This window comes from Zonotrichia albicollis, chromosome 3 (genome assembly GCF_047830755.1).
Source record: "Zonotrichia albicollis isolate bZonAlb1 chromosome 3, bZonAlb1.hap1, whole genome shotgun sequence".
Lineage (NCBI taxonomy): Eukaryota > Metazoa > Chordata > Aves > Passeriformes > Passerellidae > Zonotrichia > Zonotrichia albicollis.
Window position 1 is genome coordinate 85,261,624 of NC_133821.1, and position 23,615 is coordinate 85,285,238.

At 41.3% G+C, this 23,615-nt stretch overlaps 2 protein-coding genes across 5 annotated transcripts in view; both read left to right on the forward strand.

Moving 5' to 3' along the window:
• Window positions 1-1,428: 1,428 nt before the first annotated feature.
• MATN3 (matrilin 3) lies at window positions 1,429-16,008 on the forward strand. Of its 2 annotated transcripts, XM_074538050.1 has the most exons (5): window positions 1,437-1,837; window positions 3,549-4,118; window positions 7,295-7,417; window positions 8,241-8,363; window positions 13,619-16,008. In XM_074538050.1, the coding sequence occupies exons 1-5, from the start codon at window positions 1,708-1,710 to the stop codon at window positions 13,744-13,746; spliced, it is 1,074 nt and encodes a 357-aa protein (XP_074394151.1). In that variant the 5' UTR covers window positions 1,437-1,707; the 3' UTR covers window positions 13,747-16,008. The 2 variants fall into 2 exon arrangements, with proteins under 2 accessions (XP_074394152.1, XP_074394151.1); XM_074538051.1 differs by lacking the exon at window positions 8,241-8,363 and having other exon boundaries at window positions 1,429-1,837.
• A 4,717-nt stretch (window positions 16,009-20,725) lies between these two features.
• WDR35 (WD repeat domain 35) overlaps window positions 20,726-23,615 on the forward strand; it is a 42,739-nt gene continuing 39,849 nt past the window's right edge. For all 3 annotated transcript variants that reach the window (XM_005485117.4, XM_005485118.4, XM_005485119.4), the window contains exons 1-3: window positions 20,726-20,879; window positions 21,523-21,640; window positions 22,474-22,545. In XM_005485117.4, the coding sequence (XP_005485174.1) occupies window positions 20,856-20,879; window positions 21,523-21,640; window positions 22,474-22,545 (214 nt within the window). In that variant the 5' untranslated portion in view covers window positions 20,726-20,855. The remainder of the gene's footprint in view (window positions 20,880-21,522; window positions 21,641-22,473; window positions 22,546-23,615) is intronic.

Genomic DNA, 23,615 nt, shown 5'->3' on the forward strand with positions numbered 1-23,615 from the left:
AGATGCTGCCATGGCCTGCTTCAGTGTGACTGGAGTGGGGGGTGTGTAAGACCACTGTGGTTTCATGCCGTATAAGAAACAGTGAAACTGGGTGTTGCTCAAACATGGATTCCAGCACACTCTGCTCTGGGTCCCTCTGCAGTGAGGGAGTGTCTGTGTGTCTGATCATGAGTGGGCAAAGAGCTCCTGCCAAGGGCTGTTTACTGAGACTGTCCTAGTGGGTGGCTGACCATGTGTGTGAGCAGTATTTGACAGCAGCAGGCACTGCCTGAAATTTGTTTGCGGTGTGTGTGCATGTGCTCTTGCTCATGCACACACTGCATGTGTCTTCTGAGAGAGACAAACCATTATACTCTCCTGGAGCCCAGCCCTGTGGCTTTCTCCTGCTTCCAGGGTGGTGGTCCCTCTTCCCTGCCGCTGTTTGCAGCCTTTGGGAATGTGATGGTGGCCTCTTGTACTGTGCTTTCGTGGTAGAACTAGCTGAAGAGAGTCAGTGCCTGCCTGATACTGTACAGCTGGGGGCTGGGTGCTTTCTCTTCTAAATCAAGGCTTCCTGTTCCCCTGAGGGAGGTGATGGGAGAGAGGATGATCCTGCATGTGAAAAACGCCAGTTACTTGTTTTTAGAACTTTAAAAGTTTAATAGTAATAAAATGGTTATAAAAATAGTAATATAATTAGAGTAATAAAAATTTGAACAATTGGGATTAGGACAATGCGAGACAATAAAAGAGTTACGGACAGTCTGGGTACCTCTTTCTGGGCAAAATAAGCCCGAAAAAGGACACACGTTAACAGAGGATTAACCCTTTAAATCAATAGCCTGTTGCATATTCATACGTCTCATACATGATGCATAAATTCCATGCAAACAAAGGATTCTGTCTGGTCAGTGACAACTTCTTCCTCTTAATCCTGACAGCGTCTTCATGGCTAAGCGAGGTGGGAAGAGTTAGTTTCTTCTGATAAGTGAGCAATAAATTCTTTTTCTCTGAAAGATTTAGGTGTCCTGTGGCTGCTATCTCGGTGCAAGTCCTTTCTTTAAAAAGTATCTTACATAGCATAGTTTCTAGTTTAACATTATGTTATAACTTAAAACTGTATTTAACACACTACTTAAAAAAATTAACATAACTTTCTAACAATGCACATATAATATTAATATTTGCGAAAAGCCAGTAATAAAAGACGTATTTTTCACACTGCAGAACAACGAGATACAGATTTGGCAAAAGCGTCTTTTAAAGCTCTGTGCTGGAGATGAGGGTGCCTTTGTGCCTTAAGCCGTGCTTTCCCAAAAGCTCACTGCAGCTTCCTGCAGGCTCTGGTCGAAATGTCCTCGGCCACATTGGGCAACAGAGCGAGCAGCTCCTTGTGCCTCGGTGATCACATTAGGAGCTTTTCCCCACTTCTTTGCAACTACTGGCCTGGAGACAGAAATGCTAAATTAGCCTGGAAGGAGGAACAGTGTGTCAGCTCCCCCTGCGCCCAGCTTTGAGCCCTGCCCCGGCCCTGCCGCCCGTTCCCAACGTTTCTCTCTCCGGTGCTGAGCGCCCGTCGGGGCGGGGAAGCAAGGGCCCCCGGCCCGCCATGCGGAGGAGGCGGCGGGCGCGGCCGATGCCCCCTCGCTGTCCGCTCCCCCTTCCCGCTCCCGGCAGGTTAAAAGGCGGCGCGGCGGGCGCGGGGCCGGCGGCAGCAGCAGCAGCACCATGGGGCGGGCGCTCGGCATCCTGCGCTGCTGCCTGGCGCTGGCGCTGGCGCTGCCGCCGCTGCCCGCGGCCCCGCGGGGCCCCGCGCTCCGCCCGCGCCGGCAGCCGCGCCCCGGCGGCCGCTCCGCAGGTACCGCACCGGGACCGGCCCGGCCCGCGCTCCCGCCGCCGCCCCGCGTAGCTGTTCCCTACCTGCGCTCATTGCTCTTCCCTACCTGCGCTCATTGCTCTTCCCTACCTGAACCCCGCGTAGCTGTTCCCTACCTGCGCTCATTGCTCGAAACATCTTTATTTCAGACTCGTGGAAGGACCAGGTTACTGAAAAGGTTTTTTTCCTTTTCATTCTAAAAAAGGGAAGTTTTCTGCCTACAAATACTGCACTGGCGCCACTGGCTCACCGACTCTTTTTTCTTTCTTTTCTCTTTTTCTTTTTCTTTTTTTTTTTTTTTTTTTTTTGACAAACCTTGCTTGTATTTTTTTTTCTTCATGCCTTAAGCTATGCATGCATGCACTGACATTTCTTCATGTTCTTTTCAGCTTCTCAAAAGCGAATCTGAGTGAAACTGAGTTACAGGATGAATATGGAATGATATAGAATATAGCTGGGTGGGATCCTAGATTTGTCTGATCTATTACTCCATCCAAAGGCAAAATTAACTGTGCTGCTGTGCTTCCTGAGGGAATTCGTGCAATTTAATTTTTTCCCTCTCTTTTCACTTGAATTAGAGAAAAAAGTTTCCAGTGCCTTGGGGGGAAGTGCTGTTTTCACCTCTACTTTTAAGATACTTGTGAAGATGTTTTTAAATTTCAGCTGGAATGGATAAATAAAAGTCAACTTGATAGTAGCTAGCAGAGGTGTGTCGGGTTCCCAAAACAGCCCTCAAGGTGTGAATTCAAACTGAACACCTCATATTTTGCTATTTAATGCACTGGTGAGCCAGGATGTCTCTTTTATAGAAATACTCTTGTTTTGGGATGTCCATTTTTCAGCTGCAAGTCCAACCTTGATACTGTCTGTGTCAGGATGTGGTATATCAGGACAGGGAGGGGGCATTTCAGTTGCCTGCTGTCACTATCTTGATTGGGTTTTTTTCTTCCTAGAAGTGATGTTTGTCTCTGATCTAAGCTATGGCTTTTCTGCTTCTGTCTAGATCTATATGGCAGTAAGGAATTTTGGAAATGTGTGTCTAAATGTTTATTTTTACATATAAAATTACTTCATGAGTAATTTCATTTTTCTCTCTCTGCTCTACAAGCCATAAACAATAACAATTTCCAAAGAAGCCTTTTTACAACATCATTTGTGTCTTTTTCCTTGTTGGCCTTTGTTTGTTCCTGTTGTGTGTTTTGGATTGTGATTTACAAACAAGAAATAATTCCTGATTAGCAGTTTCTATTGTTACTATCCAAAAATATATTACGATCCATTCCCTATATGATCTAGTCAGATGTTTTGCCATTTTATTTCTTTATCTTCTAAAAACTGGAATTCAAGCATTATGAAAATAAACAGTAAATACATTTATATATAATTGTTTCATCTCTTTGTTGGCTGTTACATGAAAACCACCACCCTTTGTTTCAAGGATAGTTAGACATTTTGAGCGCTCAAATGTGCACCTATCTATTAATGCTTAGAAAAACCCAGTTATTTATTACTTGTCAAAATTAATATTTATGATTTTCTGATATGTTGCTCACTATTATTTGAAGCCTCTTCATAAAGAATCAACCAGCATTATGTGGCAGGAGTAGTTTGCCATGACAGCACTCGCTGCCCTTGGGTGAAGCTCCTGTCCCATGTGGGAGGTGACTGAAGCATTTTCCTTCCCTCTTGGCAGACCCTGCCTGTAAGAACCGGCCTCTCGACCTCCTCTTCATCGTAGACAGCTCCCGCAGCGTGCGCCCCGAGGAGTTTGAGAAAGTGAAACTCTTCCTGTCAGAAATGATCGATACCCTGGATGTCGGTGAAAGAACGACACGCGTGGCTGTCGTGAACTACGCCAGCACCGTCAGGGTGGAGTTTCCCCTCCGGACCCACTTCGACAGAGTCTCTCTGAAGGAGGCTGTGTCCCACATTGCGCCCTTGTCTGCTGGCACCATGACCGGCCTTGCCATCCGAACTGCCATGGAAGAAGTCTTCACCGAGGAAATGGGCGCCCGGCCAGCAACCTTCAGCATCCCCAGGGTGGTCATTGTGGTGACGGACGGGCGGCCGCAGGACCAGGTCCAAGGTGTGGCGGCGAGCGCGCGGACGGCCGGCATCGAGATCTACGCGGTCGGCGTGGGCCGGGCGGACGTGCAGTCCCTGAGGATGATGGCCAGCGAGCCCCTGGATGAACACGTCTTCTATGTGGAGACCTACGGCGTGATCGAAAAGCTGACATCCAGATTCAGGGAGACTTTCTGTGGTAAGGGGAGCAGTCCAAGAGAGCAGTGTAACTTGGCTCCTTTGGACTGCTGCTGCGGTTGCACTCCTTAAGAAAGATGTTTTTCAGAAGTGTTATGTATCACATCTAAATATTTCCTTTACCATCCATTGGGCAAACAAGCCAACCCTCTTTTTCAGTGGAGGCCAAGTAATGGCCTTTTCATTTTGAATAGTGACCTCAGTGTAGGTGACAGACCTGACTTGAGTGAACCTCCTTGTGCAGTTGGCCAGATTTAGAGAGAAAGAGAAATCACAGTAATCTGGACAAGGTTTGACTGTATATATTTACTGAATTACTGAAGATATACACCAGAGCTGTGCAGGCTGCTCGTTTCTTTTTCCATCTCATTGGGAAGCAAGGAGGGTGGGAGTGTGGAGCTGAAGGGATTCCCTGTAGGTTCAGAGTGGGACAATCGGTGTGGCAGGTAAGCCACGACACTGGCTTGAGCAATCTGGTGCAGGATTGAGCCCAAATGCAGCAGCAGAACATCTCAGGACAGGCTTTCACTCCTTAGGTACTGCTGGGCTTTTCCAGCGTGCCAGGCCCACATCTCCCTCTGTTTCTCTGCAACTTGATTTAGACAAGGAACTGTGGAATGGGAATAATTAGCTTTGCTTTTTCAGCGCTGATCTTCAAAAAATGCTGTATGTATTTGGTTTAGGCTAGAACTCCACTGACAATGCTAGGCCAGTGTGGGCTGTTACTGTCATTTACAAGGAAAAAAGGTCATCTGGAGTATTTAGAGCTGCCTATAGACAGCTGTGACACAGCCCTACTCACAAAAATCAAATGACAACTTTCTGACAATTAAAAAACTTGTGCAAAATAGATTTTTCTAGTTAATTTCTAAGAAATTTACTTTAAAATAAGTCTCCAGCAAATCATAGGCAAAATAGGTATAAATGACATTGTAAAAGAATGAAAATAACAGCCACTTCCTTGGGAACATGGTTGGCAGTGTGTTACTTTTGTTATTTCAGAGCCTTACTAAAAATTACCACCACATCTTTTGAGTATGTTTAAAGTGAATAGACCTCTTTCTCTAGGTATGAAGTAAACGTGTAAGACCACCTGCAGACAGGACACTTTGCCAGTAATTAGCACAGGAAATGCCTTGAGGTTTGGCTTGACAGCACGTTGTGCTGCTGGTGTGACTAGGCCCTCACAAGCGCCCACCTGGCTGGACAGGTACGTGTGCTGTGAACACAGCACTCGTGTCCACTCATGTTCTCACCAAAGCAAGCCCTTTCATAGCAGCAAAGAAAAATCTCTTGTTCTTAGGAATAAACTGTTTCTTGTGCTGAAGCATAGAAATTAGGCCCCTGCAAGGCTGGAGGGTAAATCAGAGAGCTCACACGTACACTTCCAGTGGAACTCTGAGTCGCCTGCATGCAGTTTGCCAGAATCTGGGATTCATGAAAATAACAGGGTGAAGGAAAACAGTCTTTGAAAAGACTCCTATAAACCAAATGAATCTAAGAGGGTCTTGTAAGTCGGTATGGTAAACTGTGTCTCTTTACAGCTCCAGACTGCTTTTGGTCTGAAATGTGGACTCACCAGTGGTAATTAGGATTCTTTTGCTTTGACCAAGGCAATTAATTTATTTACAGGGTGAACTATAAACAGGGAAAGTAATGTTCAGGGGAAAAATAGTTGGCTAAGACCAAGTTCTTGATGCACTGAGAGTATTATTCAGCATTAAGCCATCCCAGAGATGGAAAAGTCTTAACCTTGAATAGCTGTCCAAGTCAGTGGACATTTGACTTTCCTACCACAAAAATCTGACTATTTGAGTCTGAGCTTCTCACTTATGCTTGAAAAGATCACCCAGAGATTTTGTTCATGTAAAATGTAAAGACAACTCTATCACCCTTTTTTAGAAGAATTCTAAATCATCCTTGTTTTAGAAAATGGGAATGTTGCCATTTTGTTGCCACAAAATTACCTTGTTTTCAGAAACACTGGAGAAGGTTTAAGCACTCTTACTTCTGATTTTTTATCTCACCGGTATTGCCTTGGAGATTGATTTTACCAGTAATCCATACCCACAATAATACTAATTAATGACTACAAATCTAAGTAAAAATCTCAGGTAAAACCTTCCCCTTCCCCTTCCCCTTCCCCTTCCCCTTCCCCTTCCCCTTCCCCTTCCCCTTCCCCTTCCCCTTCCCCTTCCCCTTCCCCTTCCCCTTCCCCTTCCCCTTCCCCTTCCCCTTCCCCTTCCCCTTCCCCTTCCCCTTCCCCTTCCCATAACAGAAAGGAACTGCATACAAAGAGCTAGAAGAGCTTTTCATGGCTGAGTTCGCCTTTCCCATGTAATGTTACTGAATGCTTAATATCTCTTCTTGTTGAACCATCTCATTTTCAGTTCATCTTTTCTCCTGCCACCTCAGGTAATGAGTTATTTCCGTGCCGTTCATGGCCTCTCTCTCCTGGCTATGGAGTGCTGCTAAGGAGGTCTGTAACTTGTTGTGACAGGAACACTGCACTGACATTCAGTACCAGTAATCCAGCAAACAGTGCAAGATGTCCTTGTGTAAGCATGGATGAGTAATGCCTGTTCCTCTCCTCTGGGGTGGCTGAAGCAGCTCTCTGTCACTGCCCTTTGCAGCTGAGAGCGTGTGTGCCCTGGGGAGCCAGGGCTGCCAGCAGCTCTGTGTGAGTGATGGGGCATCCCACCTCTGTGACTGCTATGAGGGATACACCCTGAATCCAGATAAGAAAACTTGCTCAGGTATTATTCCTTTGGATAATGAGTTCAACCAGGAAAAAAAAATTAATACTGTTCTTTGATTTGAGATGCTACTTATTTTCTTCTGTTAAAACAACAAACATCTGAATATTTTTCAATAAGAATTCTAGACATGAATAATAAATAAAACTCAGCTGCAAGTAATGGTGAGATGTAGTTTGATTCTATCACTGTCCTTTTTATTGTGCCTACAGATCCATTCATTAGGGCCAGATGCTGAAACAAAGTCCTCAGATGTAGACACTATAGATATTTTCTCCTACTACTTGTTCTAATTCCTTCAATTACTATTGCCATTTCTGAGATGATTCCAAATCAAAATATATTTAAAAATAGGACTGTGCACTCCATCCCAAAGTGGTTGTTATTAACAACAGGTTGTTTCTCTAACATTCCTACCAAGCTGTGGACCCATGTGCACCTGGGAGGCACGAGTGTGACCAGATCTGTGTGAGTAACAACAGATCCTATGTCTGTGACTGCTATGAAGGCTACACCTTGAATCCAGACAAGACGACTTGCTCAGGTAAGAATTAAAGGCTACTTGAATATATGAAACTCTTGGAGATATGGACATGTTTTCTGTGAGTTACCCTAAAATGAGCTGTCATCTTTTCCTTGTTTCTAATTGTCACCCTGGTGTTTTAAGATTTTCTAAGCCTTCTGATGTTGACATTCTTGTAGTGAACTTTCTCACACACATTCTGTAAATAACTCGTTGTTTTGCATTCCTTTATAGAAGAAGAGAGAGTTAATAGACTGTCAGTTTAACCAGTGTCATTGGAGAGGTGTCACTGTCACCCTCCAATCCGCTGTCACTTTTGTAAAACTATAAATATTAAAGTCAGAAAATAAACTTCCCTTTTTTCCTTCACCTTGAGAGCGGTAGTGTGCTTATGTTCTTTCGTATCCTACAGCAACACCAATAACAGTAACATTGTATTTTTCTTTAAATTTGTTGATTAGAAAATGCAGTTTGGCACTTATCTACCATTTTATTTGTTTATTCTTCACAGAATTCCATAACCACTGTTTAGCTGCTTAGTCTGACACAGGGCAGGTTATTGCTCATCTCATGGAGGTTTTTCATCCTTACTGGGGATGTACAGGACTCTTGGGATTGCTAATGAAAGACAGAACTGCATGAGATGTGGTGTAGTCATGTCTTGCAGTATCTGCCTCCTCCATTAAATAATTAATAACTGAATTCACTTGTCTGCAGCATACTATAATAATGTAGTAGGACACTGGTTAAATCGTAAGGAAATTAAAATTTAAAATGCTGAGCATTTAAAACAGTATCTGGGAGGGATTAACAGGTTTCTTTCCTAAACCATGGCTCACCACAGCCATGGACATGTGTGCACCTGGGAGGCATGACTGTGCCCAAGTCTGTCTGAGTAATGATGGATCCTACAGCTGTGGCTGCTATGAGGGATACACTCTGAATCCAGACAAGAAGACCTGCTCAGGTAAGATCTGATTAAGGAAAAATGATGTTCCACTCAAAGCAAGCAGCTTTTAAAAATCTGGCTAATTGATGTTATTTTTTCTGATAAAATAACAGAGTTTGTGTACAACTCCCCAAAACTCAGGGCAACTTTGTTTTTCCATATGTACAGTAGTAATATGAGATCCTTGGCTCTTCTGCAGTAGTGTGAAGCTTGTATTTGGTTAAATTAAAATGCCATTTGGCATTTCCTTGAGGACTTCACAGTATTTTCACACCCATGGAGAATGAATTGCCATATCCAGTATGTGATGTGGACCACTTCTGTCAGAAAATCTTCAGTAAAGCAGCACAAGGTAATGAGATGAGGGAGAACATGGACTGTGCTGGAAGAACGATTGCAGTCTGTATCATCATGAGTATGATTGCTCTTTCTGGTGGATGTGTTTGGACCTTAAAAAATATTCCAGCTTTAAAGCTCTAGAAGATGGAGGGAAGTGTTCCTTCTCAGTGCTGGTCTCTTGCGGAGAGCAAGAGCACAGATGTAGCTGGTACTCAGAGATGTACACATAAGTATATATTAAGTACAAATTTTTATCTATTCCATAATATCTTCACATGATTAGGGTTTGATCTTCACTCTCAATTTCTTTGGATGTCCCATGATTTATTTAGGCAAAATCCTTTTTTCCTCTCACTTCCACTGTAATCCCTTTCCTTCCTATATTTTGTGTGACAAACTGTTGAATTTAGGCTTCCCGTTCCAGGAAGCTCCTGGGCAAATCTCTCAAGGTAAGTCACAGGTCTCACATCTCAAAGAGGTGAAGCCAGAAGGTCTCAGTATTTCTTCCTGCCTAGCTTAGGAGCTGATTTTGTAAATATGGTGCTTAGGATTAGCTCTTAGCTGGCATTACAGAGAGGCAATAAACATGTGATGGAATGTAAATTCAGTTAGGCCTCCCCTTTGGGAGTCTAATCGCAAACCTCATTTCATAGCACTGATTCTCCTTCTGCTTACTCAAACTTTAAATTATGTTCTTCACATGCTTGCTTTTTTTCCCTTTTGAATCTCATTTTGCAGTATCCTGCTAATGATTTCCCAACCATCCAGGTCTTTGTCTCAATTATATCACAAAGATGTGCAAAAAATGATGCAAAAATAGTCTAGGTCTGGGAGAGGGTCTTTTTTTCCTTTTCTTTTACCTTTTCCTTTTTTTCTTGTTTTCCTTTGCTTCCTTTCCCTTCTCCTTTCTTTCTCTTTTTCTCACTCTCTTTTCTCTCTCTCTTCCTTTCTTTCTCCACTCTATTTTTTCTTGTGCCTTGCTGGGCTCTCTTACTGCAAAGATATCCAAATATAGGAACGCCTTCTCAGCTTGCCCTTTCAGAATTGACGTGTTAAATTTGGCAGAAAACAGCAGCCTCACACAGAAAGTGCCCACTTTGTAACTGGCAGTGGGTGTCACATCTTTTTTAGCAGCCACATAGACTTTTCTGTTTATGGTCTTTTCACTCCATAAAACAGTGTCTTCTCCAACTCAATTAGAACTGAAATAATGCCAAACAGTCTCTTAAAATCAAGATATTTGTTCTCTGAAATTCTGTTGGATAATTGTTTTGTAGCTTCTTCACTTTCAGTTCCATTCCTTTTGCCATCTGTTACAGCTGCAAAAAAGTGTTGCCACTATTCCAACATTTCCTACCAATTTTGTGACGTTGATAGTCAGATAAAAACACGCTCTGTGCACCCTGCTCTGGTTAACAGCATGCTGACATGCAGTAAAAACATCCTCATGTGAATGCAAATGAAGATACATTTACTAATGGGAATCACTATAACCAGCTCTAAAATCTGGAAATGGATTGATATTCTCTAAAGTTTGGATATGGATTGATATTCTCTAAAGTTTGGATATGGGTTGATATTCTCTAAAGTTTGGACCTTTCACCTGCACTCAGTTGTTAAAAAACAGTTCTGTGTCCCTCTGCCTCGCCCACCTGAGGAAATGTCAGAGATACAAAGAACTTTATATGTAACAATGTTAATAATACTCCCCATGCAGTCTTTGTCAACTTATAAAAAGGCCTTCCCTAATTTATGTAATATTCAGCAACCCCAGAACTGACAAATTGTTGAGAAGAGCTGGGATTAGTCACACACTTTGCAGTGCTGTGGAATGTGTGTATCACCGTGCAAGACCCTTTGAGGTGATGTCCTCCCCTCTAGCCTGAATTTCATCTTGCTGTTCCTTTCTTTAGCTTCTCAGTGACTTTTGTTACAGTAAAAATATAACAATTTCAGAAGTGTTTCTTTCCTTCCCAGTCTGCTTACTGTAAAGTTATTGTGTACTGGAAACCTTTCCTAGGGTGCCATTGGAGCTGATGTGGTACCTCACATCTGGTGGGGTTACACAGCTGGGTCAGAGGGAGCAAGCTCTGAGGTATCCCTTGTATTAATTAATGTATTAATCCCCAGTAAGACAATTGCTGCTCCAAGGTGAGATCAGTTACACATCTCAGCAGTCCCTGATAAGATTCATAGAGGAGAGGCTCCCATCATGGAAAAGCATTGCCATTGGGGAGCATTAAAAATGTTATCTTGGTTTTGGTGTGTGTGCACCAGGAACCTGTGGCTGGGACCAGGTCTGTGTGAGTGATCACAGACCTGTGACTGCTATGGAGGCTTCATCTTAAATTCAGATGACAAAACATGCTCAAGTAATAACTTAATGTTTGGATTTTTTTTCCTGAATATGTTTATTTATTGAAGCACCTCTTTTAAATGTGTTAAACATTTTTAATCTGTTTGAGAAATGGTCTATCAACTCACAAGCTCTCAGGAAGTATAATCCCTTTTCATTCTTTTATACCTCTTTCCAAAATATGTTGAGCTAGTTTGGTCCTTCTTCTTTAGTTATAGCAGTTATGGTATTTAAAACTAGTTTAATGTTGTCTCTTATCTTCATCATACCTTGAAGGACTCACTGTATTTAAAAATACAATCTGCATTCATGAAATGGGAATAACTGGGGGTGTTGGCAAAGCAGGGTTCTGGGGCCCCTGCCTCTGGGATGTGAGTCTCCATTGCCTACCAGCATTTGGAGAATGGCTGGGGGGTCCCCAGGGGAGCAATGCTCAGGTCAGAACAGCTGCAATGCTAGACCTTGTATCCTTGGCATCTCCTCTGAGCTCAGTGGGGTAACAGTGAACTCACCAGCTGTTTTCAGATGGGCAAAACTGGGATCAAGTGTTGGCAGAACCTCCCCACAGTTTGATGCAGAATGCAAAGTTGGGTAGGAAGGGACCTCAGGAGCTGCCTAGCTGAACCCCTGGTTCAGAGTGGGAATCACCTGCCATCACATCAAGTGCCTGAAGATGCTGTGTAAGAGCACAGTTATAAAATTGGTGGATATAGACAAACACCATCTGCAAAAATAGTTTCTTGTTGGTCTGGACTGGACCACAAAGGCAGAGTAAAAACACAGCTTAGCATGCTTTGTGCGTCTTGTTGGGCATCCCAGTGGCAACAGGAATGCCCCAAATTTTGAATATCAAATACTGGAACACTTCCAATTTCACAGTAGGACTGTAGAAGAATTCAGAATATCTTTGGACAATTGCCAGAGCTGGTTGGAAAAATAATTTTGTTAAAAGAGACAAAATCCAAGGAGGATCTGTATCTGTCATTGGAGAATTTAAATGCAGACATAAAAAGTTAACTGGCAGCTGGTTGGAAACCAACCATGTTGGTGTGATGTTCTGAACTGGCCTTCCTTCAGCTGACTCTTGAACAGCTCTTCTTTGTACATTGACCATAAAGCCAGTGGAATGTTCCAAAGAGGGGAGCTGAACAAATACAGCCTCAGTGGAATCAAGGAGACACCAATTTCAACACTGGCTTTAAGTCAAATGAGTTTCTGCACTGCCAGATCTGCAACCTCATAGATTTTGCAGTTTCCTTTTAGAAGGGGAGTATTAATGGTATGATTGACAAAAAAAAAAAAAACAAAAAACCAAAAACCTCAAACCAAACCAAGCAAACAAAAAAAAAAAAAAAAAAAAAGAAGCCAAACAAGTCCAGGAAAAAAGAAAAATGTACTTTTGTATAATTTACTGTTTGTATAATTTACTTTACTGTTATAATGCTCACACATATTGTTTGACATTGATCAGCTATGCATTTATATATCTAGAGAAAACAAAATTTATTAATATGCTATTGTTGCCTTTGCAAGTAATGTAAAAAAAAAACATCAAGAGATGGGTACTTCATACACATAATACTTCTTGGTAACTTATTGAAAATGTATTTGTAGGCTCTCTTTTAAGAAGGCTTTGCTTTTGGAAGCTTATTACTCCAGTCTCAGATGTGGATGGTGAACTCACTACAGTACCTGTGCTGCAGTGGCTGTTGATACATTTGTTCTCAGCCTTCAGCAAAGTGGTGCAGCCTTAACTTTATGGAGTAGGTGAGGCTAAATTGCCTTTCATGCAGCCAAGAACTCACAACCATCTACTGATGCTTGACATTATTATACTACAGTGAAATTGTCATCATTGCTGTTTTTTTCTGTGAATTATGGAGAAAAAGGAATTGTTGAGGACAGCTGAAGCTGGTCCCCTGTAAGTCTAGAAGACTGAGTTCAAGACTTAGGAACAGATTCAAGGAAGCACTGTGGAATATAGCAATGATCACTTTCCCTTTCTGAAGAGATTGGTAACTCCTGTGTCTTACTAACTGGTTCCACCAGTTAGATTGCTGGGTCTTCCTGCCAGATTATAAATTCACTTGGGCCTATTTGAATGATGTCATTCCCTCATCTATATTCATGTGACATTTGCATGGATTTGTGTCCATCCTCCCTAGGCATGCATGTCGCAAATGTCAGAAACCAAGAGTACTTGTGGGGTAACACAATTAAAGTTGAAGGGGAGGCTGGTTGGTCTCTGCAGCCAGGCCCTTTTTTATTTTTATTTTTTCTCAGTAATGGTCTAATTTAAAGAGTACAGAGGATCCAGGTAGGCAGGTGAGGAACATCATGCTCTGCTTCCTTCTTGGTTCAAGTTGAGCTCTCTCTTCCCTGTCCTGGACTCACTGAGGTCTCTGGCTACACACCAGCCCCTGTTCACTGCTGCCCCTCCTTCCCACCTGCCCTGGCTTGCAGTGCTTGCTTTAGTCTCACAGCATGGGTTTGATCCTTCCACAGGATCAAGCATTTTCTTGGGATTAAAATGTTCAATAATTGCAGTAAATGTAGTAAATGCTGTTTTCTCTCTTAGGAGCCATAACAAGCAGTCTTGTAACTGCTGAAGAGTCCTGTAAGTGTGAAGCCATAGCTGCCCTCCAGGACTCAGTGACCTCACGCCTTGAAGCTCTGTCCACAAAATATATCCTTTTTCTTACATGATCACCTGCATTCAGCACTTTCCTGGTATTTTCAAGGTAGCTGTTTTGTTATTAACCAGGGAAGAAATATCCAGGGAAGAAAGTATTTTCAGGATGATTTCAGAAATATTATGGAAAAAAAGATAGGTTGTTGCAAACACCACTATGTTTTCACATTTTATTGAAGAGCAACACGATACAGATAAAATAAGTGCATATGCCCACACCCCCTAGATTATATCTGCCATGTTGAACATCAAGCACTGTTCATCAAACTCATAATTCTTCTGGCTGGCTTTTACTGTTACATCAGTCACTCAGTTTTGAGCCCTCCTATTACGTCCCAAAACTTTAGGGACAACTTCATGGGCAGTGTGACAACAGTCCCATTAGCTGTGGTATTCCTCAGCATCCCACCTCCATAGGTAGGCACTGTCCCAAGTGATTTTCCAGCACCTTCTTTTCCCTGAAAAGATGTGAGCCTGTTAGTATGCAGGCATGCAGAGCATGAGGGGGCAGCAAGGCAGGGTGCTGGAGGCTCTGGGCAGGCTGGGCACCCGAGGTGCCACCTGGGGTGGGATTTGCTGGCCGCGTTTGCTGCAGTGCCGCGGCTGCAGCTGGGAAGGGAAACGCCATCAGCCCCCGGATCAGACATTCCACAAATATGTGGGAGAGAAAAAAACACCAACCAATAAACAAAGAGAAAGTGGTGATCTCTGTGGTACCACAGCAAGCCTGAATGCTGAAATAAATGCCCTCAGATGACATGGCAGGAACTAATAACTGGAAGCTGAAGTTGAACAAGCTGTGGTACATCATAAGGCATAACATTCAGAAGTAAGAGTGGTTGATCACTGCTACAATTTACCAATGAAGGTCACAGATTTTCTTCACTGAAAATTTTTGAGACTGAATGCTTTTTTCTGTCAAAGGTCCTCTTATTCAAATAGGAATTGATTTAAAAGAGCATTATGTCTGTGGTTATCAGCCCAATCTCTGAGACTTCAAGGAAGAGTGGACTATTTAAGATTAAAAAAAAGGCGAGTAAAATAGTGAGTTTTATACATCATTTAGATAGATACAGGAATTTTTCGGTTTGCCAAAGTTTCTGAAAGTCAAATAAACACTTCTGCCAAGGACACAAAACTTTCCCAGTTTTTGAATAAATTCAAAGTTATTTTTATGAGATCTAATTTTGCACATTCCTCTTCATGCAGTGTGCTTGGAGATCAGTTTATCTGCCTGGGAAAAGCAAAGGGAAGAACTCAGATTTTCCTGGATTATAATGTATAATTCTCGGGAATCTAGTTAAATCTACACATCTGTACTTACACCTGTAATGTCATCTCAGTAGTAGCATGTCCTTCAGAGATCAATCTTTCTGCCCTAAGAGCTCATGTTGAACAAGAAAATGTTCTGGGTTTAAGTTAGGAAGAGACTTTATACAAAGAACTGAGGCTTTCTTTCAAAGATTTTCTTTGATGGGCCATTTCTATCCCCAGCATTCTTTCAAAACAATCTGGAAAACACAGCAGAGACCATCACATTGTGCTCCTCATCCCTGGGTATCACCTGATCCAACACATTATAAGAAATTAGGGTTGTTGAGATTATTTGGGAAGATGACAGATCTTGACAGAGCTCTAATATGTTTGGAAATTTCTGTTTCAAGCATGTACTGACCTCACCCAGAATCCAGATTGTTTTATGAAAATGCAGCAATATGAAAGACTGTAAATAAAACAAACCTTATAGCCATCTATGTTATTGCCCTTAACACCTGACCACTAGACGAAGTGTCTGAGAAGCTGCAGGCATATCAAGACAGACAGCAGATTGTCTGAGCAATCATTTTGCTTTATTTTAAAATAATCTTTCAGAATCAAGCCTTTTTATTGTTTTCAGGAATCTTTATTTCATTGCACAGCTTACAAAACAGCAGTGGTTAATTATTATCACTGACAAACATGGAGAAGACTTCAGGAAGACAAAAGTCTTGAAAATACAGTGACACTAAGGATCTTCATGTACAGTCACTTTATAGCCATGAAGCTACTGATTCATAGCTGCTGTGCTTCAGTTTCTACTGCAGATACTGCTTTTCTGTAGTAACTGCATTTTTTATTCTCTTACTTCAAAGTAAATACAGGAAAAAAAAGAATGGATACAGTATATCACATTATATAAAACTTTGAAATGGCAAGGCAGAATGAAAAAATGTGCCTGTATCTTCTGTCAATAAATGGGAGAGTTGGGATCTTGTAACTTATTTTAATAAAATATAACACGATATGCACATTGATGTTGGAAGTTATTTTGTATTCAACCTAAAGGATATGCGTATGAAGTAAAGAGTTTAAAAAACCCAAGGAAACAAAACTTCAAGGATAAAGGAGGCACACATGGAAGAAATAAACAAAATACTGCCCCAAGTCAAATGTTTTGAAAAAGAAGAAGTATTTGATTTTAAAACCTAAATGTTACTGTAAATACAGACAAAATATTGAACAGTAATTTCAAGTATTAATAATGTTTAAAATGTAGAAGAACAAAAAACATCCTAGAATTTAGTATTTTTATCCTGCAAGATTTACTTTAGTTCTTAGTCAGTTGTTCCTGTTGTCATTACAGACTTCAGTGACACTTGTGTCAATCAGGCTTTTGGGATAAAACACACAAGCTAACAATTAAAAAAAATTAGTTGTTAAAGGAATCCAAATATATACACTTGGCATTTATAATCATCCAAATACTTTAGAAATTATATTTAAATTAGGAGTCAAAATGATGTATTTTTTAATGGAAAAATCCCATATATTTTGTAGACCCTTGCAATATAATTACACAAAATATATGTGGTAACTGGTTTGCCAAGGATGTATGAAATAACATCTGTACTTGTTTCACACCCTGCACATGCCACATTCAAGCACGTTCAGTTGTGTTCACTGCACATGGGAGTGTGACTGCAGGTATGCCTGCACAGTACTGTGAAGCTGGAATATAACACGAAACAGCACAAGTGAACATGGGACACAGCTTCAGCTGTAAGGGCTAAAAATGAGACTATAAACCCTCCAAGAATGCTGGATTTGGCTCTGCTTGGTATTTTGTGGTGTGTCCCTGTACTGATATTAATTTGCTGTAGTACAATTAAAGTTAGCATGGGACGTCCTGGCTATACTACACTTATTTCTTCAAAGTGCTGTGTATGCATATTTTTTTGTATTTCTCCAAGTCATGGAGTTTTATATCCAGCACTTCACTTTGCTTACTTTCATGTCCTCTGCTTAGGCATGAGTATTATACAGGCATTTATAGGGCCAGAAGTATGCCTTGGCCTCTGTAATTGGTAAGAATAAACAAATTGTAAATCTAATGCAAGACTTTACAAGTTCTTGGCAATTGGGAGGGGATGACATCAGTCCTATTTACACTAAGGCCAGTTGTCAGATGAGATGTAAAATTTTATAGGATAGTGGAATATTGTCCTGGAGGGCAGATGTATCTTGCAAGCTGTCAGCTGGGCAGGCTTTGATTCATGCACTAGTATTCATAACTTCATTTTGCATTACAAATTAAAATATTTACATTCAATTCCTCTGAGCAATCACCTGCCTCACTTTGTGAGTACCAAGTAAAATTCCAAGATGATATAAATGATTTGTTTAAAATAGGACATATTGTTGTTCAGAAAAATTGGATTTATTATCCAGCGTGCTACAAGCCAATAATTACACAATCAAAAGAGACTGATTGTTCATTTCAGAGTTGTGCACCCAGGTCTGGGTGCTCAGTGGTGTTCCAAAAATCAAGCACATTGCCTATAAAAACTTCGTAAACTTAGTAAAACACAAAAATATAGTAAAATTTCTCCTGAATACAATAAAATTGCAGTACAGATTCTGTTTTTGTCCGTGTGCAGTTCATGAGTCCCAAGTCAGTTTCAGTTTTGGGGGTCTTTCTGTTAAGACCACCACAAAGTTGGAGGAATACCTTTGGTCTGTGTAATGAATTCATGAGTCCAGTCATTTCAATTCCATGGCTCTGTGTGTGATTAGTACCTAAAAAGGACCTTTCCACTTCTCAGCTAGTGGAGATCTTTCCAGGTTTTCAGGTACTCTTGATCTCCATGCTTGAAAGAATATATTGGTGACTTCATTGGGACTGGTGTTCTAAAGAGCAAGTACCCGTGTAATAATCTCAGGTTTTTCTTTAAAGACAAGAGATAATCTGTTAAAGCTTTTTCTCTTACCATATCACCTGGTCAGTTTTTCCTGTCAGATTCACATTATGTGGTGTACCATACAGAATTTAAAATTTTTTCTCAAATTGTTTTTACAACCTGGCAGACTCCTTCCAATGTATCAAATCAGTGGTTGAAAAGGGAACTTTTGCATATACAGGGTTTTAGTGTGCCCAAATTCTGCCTGCAATTGGACTAAATGCATCCCTTAATTCAGTCTTACCATCAGTACTTTCCTGGTCCAAATTATCACTATCCTGATTTTTTCTCAGGGAAACCAACAATTGTGCCCCTTTTTCTTCACTATCCACTTTCAGACACCTTTTCTCTATACTAGAAGCAGACCAGCAACAAGATAATTTCTTTTTCTCTTCCATCATCATTAACACATTTGAATCAAACACCAATTACCTGCATTTCTTTCTTGTTTTATGACCATTTCTCAATGAGAAAAATAAATCCACACACAGGATTTCATCCCACTTATCTAATCTTCTGCAAAATAACAGTTGTAGCATGTTATTATAATTTAATGTTCCCATTTCTGGCCACTTTATCACCACCCAATTAATATTTTGGCCACCATTGAGTACAGTATTTCTTTAACTACCACTTTGTAAGAAGTTCTCCACCAAACTTGTCTCAGTGATTCAAAATACATCCTAATGGAGAACAAGGAGAAGGTTTAACTGATTTCCCCATTCCACATTGTTACCCAAAAGAGAAAGTTTTTTAACCATGACTTCATACACTCCACTTGTCACTCTCAAGCATGAGTTTGAGTTTTCCAAAATTCTACTACACAATACCAATTCCACAATAATATATCAATTCCTCTATTTACTTTATACAGTCTCTTTTCATATATTGCATCTTTGTGTCTCTTATCCACTCCTGGGTGAGGAGATACTTGCACAGTCTCTGACCAAAAGGCCAATGGATGCTGGAGTTACATAGTGCTACAAGTTACATAGTTCTTCTGTTAATTAGTGTTCTACCTTCTGTTGGTCAATGATTCTCTTTCTTCTCATGTTAATTACTCCATGCGCTCAGTCTTTCTTTTCTTTTCGGTTGGTGGATTTCTTGGGTCTGATGGTTGCAATCTGCCCCTGCCAGAATTACCTTTTACCCAGTCTGAGCTGATTGCCGCACGATGCTGAGTTGACTTTATTTGTTTCTTTCTTATCTTGGGAGTTCTGCCAAATGTGGGCCTTGTGGCCCATAAATTCTGCATTCTTTGTGTCCCTTATCAGTGTGACATCCTTCTTCCCAAGCTTTATTAACCTCCCCCTAGGTCTGAGATCATCAAAACTTGTCCAGTTGTAAATTTTAACATGGCAGTATTAGTGAGTAATTTATTTTTCTAATACCTCAGCATCACTGAGAACTTGGCAGTGTGAAATACAAAGCTGTGTTTTGTCTCAGGTACATACCAGGCAATGTGTGTATTTGTGATTGTGATATGTGTGGAAACTGACCATGAGACAGTTATAAAGAGGAATTCTAATAATAACTGAGGAAAGTAAAGCATGGAAGAAGGCCTTTGAACCTATCTTTTGTTCACAATTAACCTTAGTTGATTTAGGAGCATTTTACTTAAAGTGTTAAGGATGTTGCTCTTAAAGGGTTTTGCAATAAAAACCTTATAATAATAAGCCTTAAAGGGTTTTGCAATAATAACCTTCTGGAGTATAATTTTAGAATATTGCTTGAATCCTTGAAACAATAGCTTTGGAATATATATAAAGGAAACATGCTTATCTCACACCTTAACAAAACAGAGAAAAGCAGCTTGAGAAAGGAAGATGAACGTCACCTCAAGGGTTTATAGTTTCGACCAAGGGAAGCTGGACATCACTGTTATGAGATTTATAGTCCTTGCAATTAAAAGGTGGATCCACATCTGGGGAGCTGAACTCCACCAGATGGGATTCTTCCTTCTTTCGGAAACTGGACCACCACCATCTGGGGATACTCCTTTCTGGGATACATCCTGAGAAAAACTAAATCACAACAGTGTATAGAATTGTGACGTAAAAATTTGGAATAGAAATTGATGATGACTAAAAATTGGGAATAGAAACTGCTGAGAAAGCTTATAAGTACCCCTATAAATACTTGTAAGCTTCAACTATCGGTGTGCAGCTGGAGGGAAAACTTCCCCCACTGTACCCAGCGCTGTATTGCTCTGTGCCATATTAATTAATAAATTGATTAATGCTTGAATATTGGCCTAGTCAAGCTTGTTATTTATAACATTAGTTGCTCTTTGTTTCAATTATTAAGTCTCCTTCCTTTTTAATTAGGAATGCCTTTAAGCTGAAGAAGGGCAGGTTTAGGTAATATATTAGGAAGAAATTTGTTACTGTGGGGGTGGTGAGGCTCTGGCACAGAGAAGCCGTGGATGCTCCATCCCTGGAAGTGTTCAAGGCCAGGCTGAGTGGGGCTCAGAGCAGCCTGGTCTGTGGAAGGTGTCCTGGCCCATGGCAGGCCATGGCAGGGATCTAGATGGCCTTTGGGAGTCCCTTCCAACCCAAACCATTCTATGATTCTATTTTAAGTTACACGACAAACACCGTGCGCAGACAACCTGCGGTTCACAAACTTGGGGATACTTCTTCGTGTAAAAGCAGCGTGACCTTTATTAAGGAACGGGCAGTGCTTTCTAACCGAGCCGAGCACTCCCGAACAGCCTGGGCCGGGCGAAGCCCTCAAGGCCCAGCGCTGAGATCCGGCCCCGCCGCCGGAGCGGGCACAGCGTTAATGGCGCCGGCCGCTCCCCCGGAAGCGGCGCCATTTCCGCGGGCGGTTGCCAGGGGGACGCAGCGCCGGCTTGGGCGCGCTGCCGTGAGGGCCGGCCCGGGCGGCTCCTGCGCTCCGCCGCGATGTTCATCTACCTGTGCAAGAAGGTGCTGCTGGGGAGGCGCGGGCGGCGGAGGGCAGGCTGCTCTCGGGCAGGGGGAGTTGCCCTGGCGAGTGCCGGGGATCGGGAGCGCGGAGCCCGCGGGGGCTGAGGGGACTCTCGGGGCTCTCCCGCCGCCCACGGCCGCTGCGAGGCGGTCGGACCCGGTGCGGCACTCCGGGACACGGTGCGGCATTCCCGGACCCGGTGCGGCACTGCCGGAACGCTGTCCCTCTCTGCCCCGCTCCGTCCCGCCGGTTCCCCTGGCCTGGCTTGGGGCTTCTTCGGTGTCCCGCTGCTCCGGCAGCTCCGCAGTGTTTCCCCCGGCAGGCTCTGGACGCGGCTTTTCCGCTGGAGGCCGAAGCCCTGGGCACTGTGTGACCCCTGTCACCAGTTTTAGTTGCTCAGCACACCTTTGCAGGTGTCCTGTTATTATTATTTACTACATGGGTTCAATTGCTTGAGGGTGGCACAGTTTCTCTAGTGCTTACAGTTCTGTCTTCTCTCTTTTTTTGCATGTACAGGTCTGTTAATAGAAATAAATTTATATCTTGTGGTATTGTAGATGTCTCTGAGGTGTTCCGATAGACGATGTAAAATAAAACGTGGTTATTGCGACTGTGTAGAGAGACAAAATACTTCTTTTTCAGATTGCAATTCCCGGTAATATTCGATTAAAATGTATTTCCTGGAATAAGACCCAAGGTTTCATAGCCTGTGGTGGAGAGGATGGATTACTGAAAGTTATAAAATTAGAAACACAAACAGGTAAATGGGAGGGTTGTGTTAGTTTGTTAGTTTTTGTTTCTTTTTAAAAATTTTTTAATTTGTATGTTAAGAACAAACCCCACCACACTTAAGCATAACTTCTTTCCCAAGTTACTTGTCAATATTGCATATGTTTTAAATCTTTAGACAGCTATTATGTATTTCTTCTAAGATTACATTTTTTCATCACTGTCTTATGTATACAGTTTTTCTCCAGCTGATCTTATTTGGCACATGAAAAATTTCTCTACCCATTATATCTGCTGAAGTTTTCTTCAGTGCGGCTTCCTTTTTTTTTTTTTTTCAGGGCATATAATTAATTATTTTTGTGTAGGCTCCCTCTTTATTTTGGAACTTACTTTGTTATTTCTTAATTTTATTTGATGTTTTCTACCATCTTAATTATTTTACAGAGAAAGCTGTGTATATTCTTTTAAAGAAATGTGTTCCAGGAAAAGTAAAATCTATTTTCAAAAATTTTTAAACTTTTCTTTTCTGAATATAACGAAATGTGATAACCATATATGTTATTGTGGGGTTTGGGGTTTGTTTTTCTTTGGTTGTTGTTGTTTTTCTTTTTTTGTTTATTTTGTTGCATTTTTCCCTCAAAAACTGCTAGACCATAAGGCACGTATCAATTTGGATGACAGATTTGAATGGCAAACACATGGAACTGAGGGGTGGAAATTTCATCCTGCAGTTTCTATGTACTTCTTTTTAAGTGGTTCAGTGTATCTATGTAAATTGTGATTAGAGCTTCAGTATTCATAGAAACATGATAACAGGTATGCTTTGATAGATTTGTTTTCATAGTGAATTCTGTTATTTTTTAGATGAGGCAAAGATAAAGGGATTAGCAGCTCCTAACAACATTTCTGTGACTCAAACTCTAGAAGGTCATAGTGGTAAGTGTATTTGGGCATTTGGTCTACTTTTTGTTAGAATAGAAATACAAGATTTTGTGAAGCTGATAGTGTAATTTTGGTATAACTTTTTATTGTAAATCCAAAATAAAGTTTGTGATTATTCAGCATGGTATCTAATAGCTTGGCTGTATATTTTTACCATGACATCTTGGATAAGGCTATTTGGGTTTTCTTTTTAATAATGTCTGTGAGATTACTGTTACAGTTTTCTTCTGAAGAAATGAAAATTGATTCAGTAAACTTGATTTCTGTGTTAAATATATGGTAATTTTCCCCTTTATTGATGAATTACAGAATGTGTATATGCATAGACTGCAGTGTACAAAGTTTAGAGAGGTTAGAGAGCAAGCTGGAGAAGTATAATGTGTGGAAGTAAAATCTGAATGCAGCAAAAATTAGGGAGGACTTAACTTCTCACATGAGAAATGCTGGATGGTCATCAGCCGTGGACAATGGGATATGAAGAGGATGCTAAAATCCTTGCATTATTTGAGGAAATGGACTTCTTTATGAGGACTTGCAGTTGAAATCTGCCAAGAGTCAGGTTATTTTAAGGGTTTAATTAAATAGAATTGGAACAAATTAATTGGGAGGAATTGATTTAGCGGACACTTTGAATGGATGTCTTCAATTCTGAAATAGATTACTATTACCCTAAAAATCTCTGACAATCAGAATATCTTTGATTGCATCTGTTGATAATGTTCTTGACTGAAACACTAAAAACAGAAAGGACACAGAGAAAATGGGTACCCAGCAGTGAGGGGACGGAAAACTGTGATACAATTTCATCTGCAGTATGGAACTGATAAAAGTTCAAATGTGTTTCAAATATTTGTGAGTGGGATCCCATATGAAGCTTGAGGATCTGAAGGATTTGTGTGTAGAGTGCTCTTTTGGGTAATTGTCTGGGAGATGATGTTTTAAAAGTGCAGCAATAGTGAGGATCAGACTACTAAGAGGAGGAAAAACCCCAAACTTCCTACAGCTGTAAAATTTTGTCAGTGACCCAGAGTGTCAGAGGTGGTCAGAAACTGCAAAACCATGAT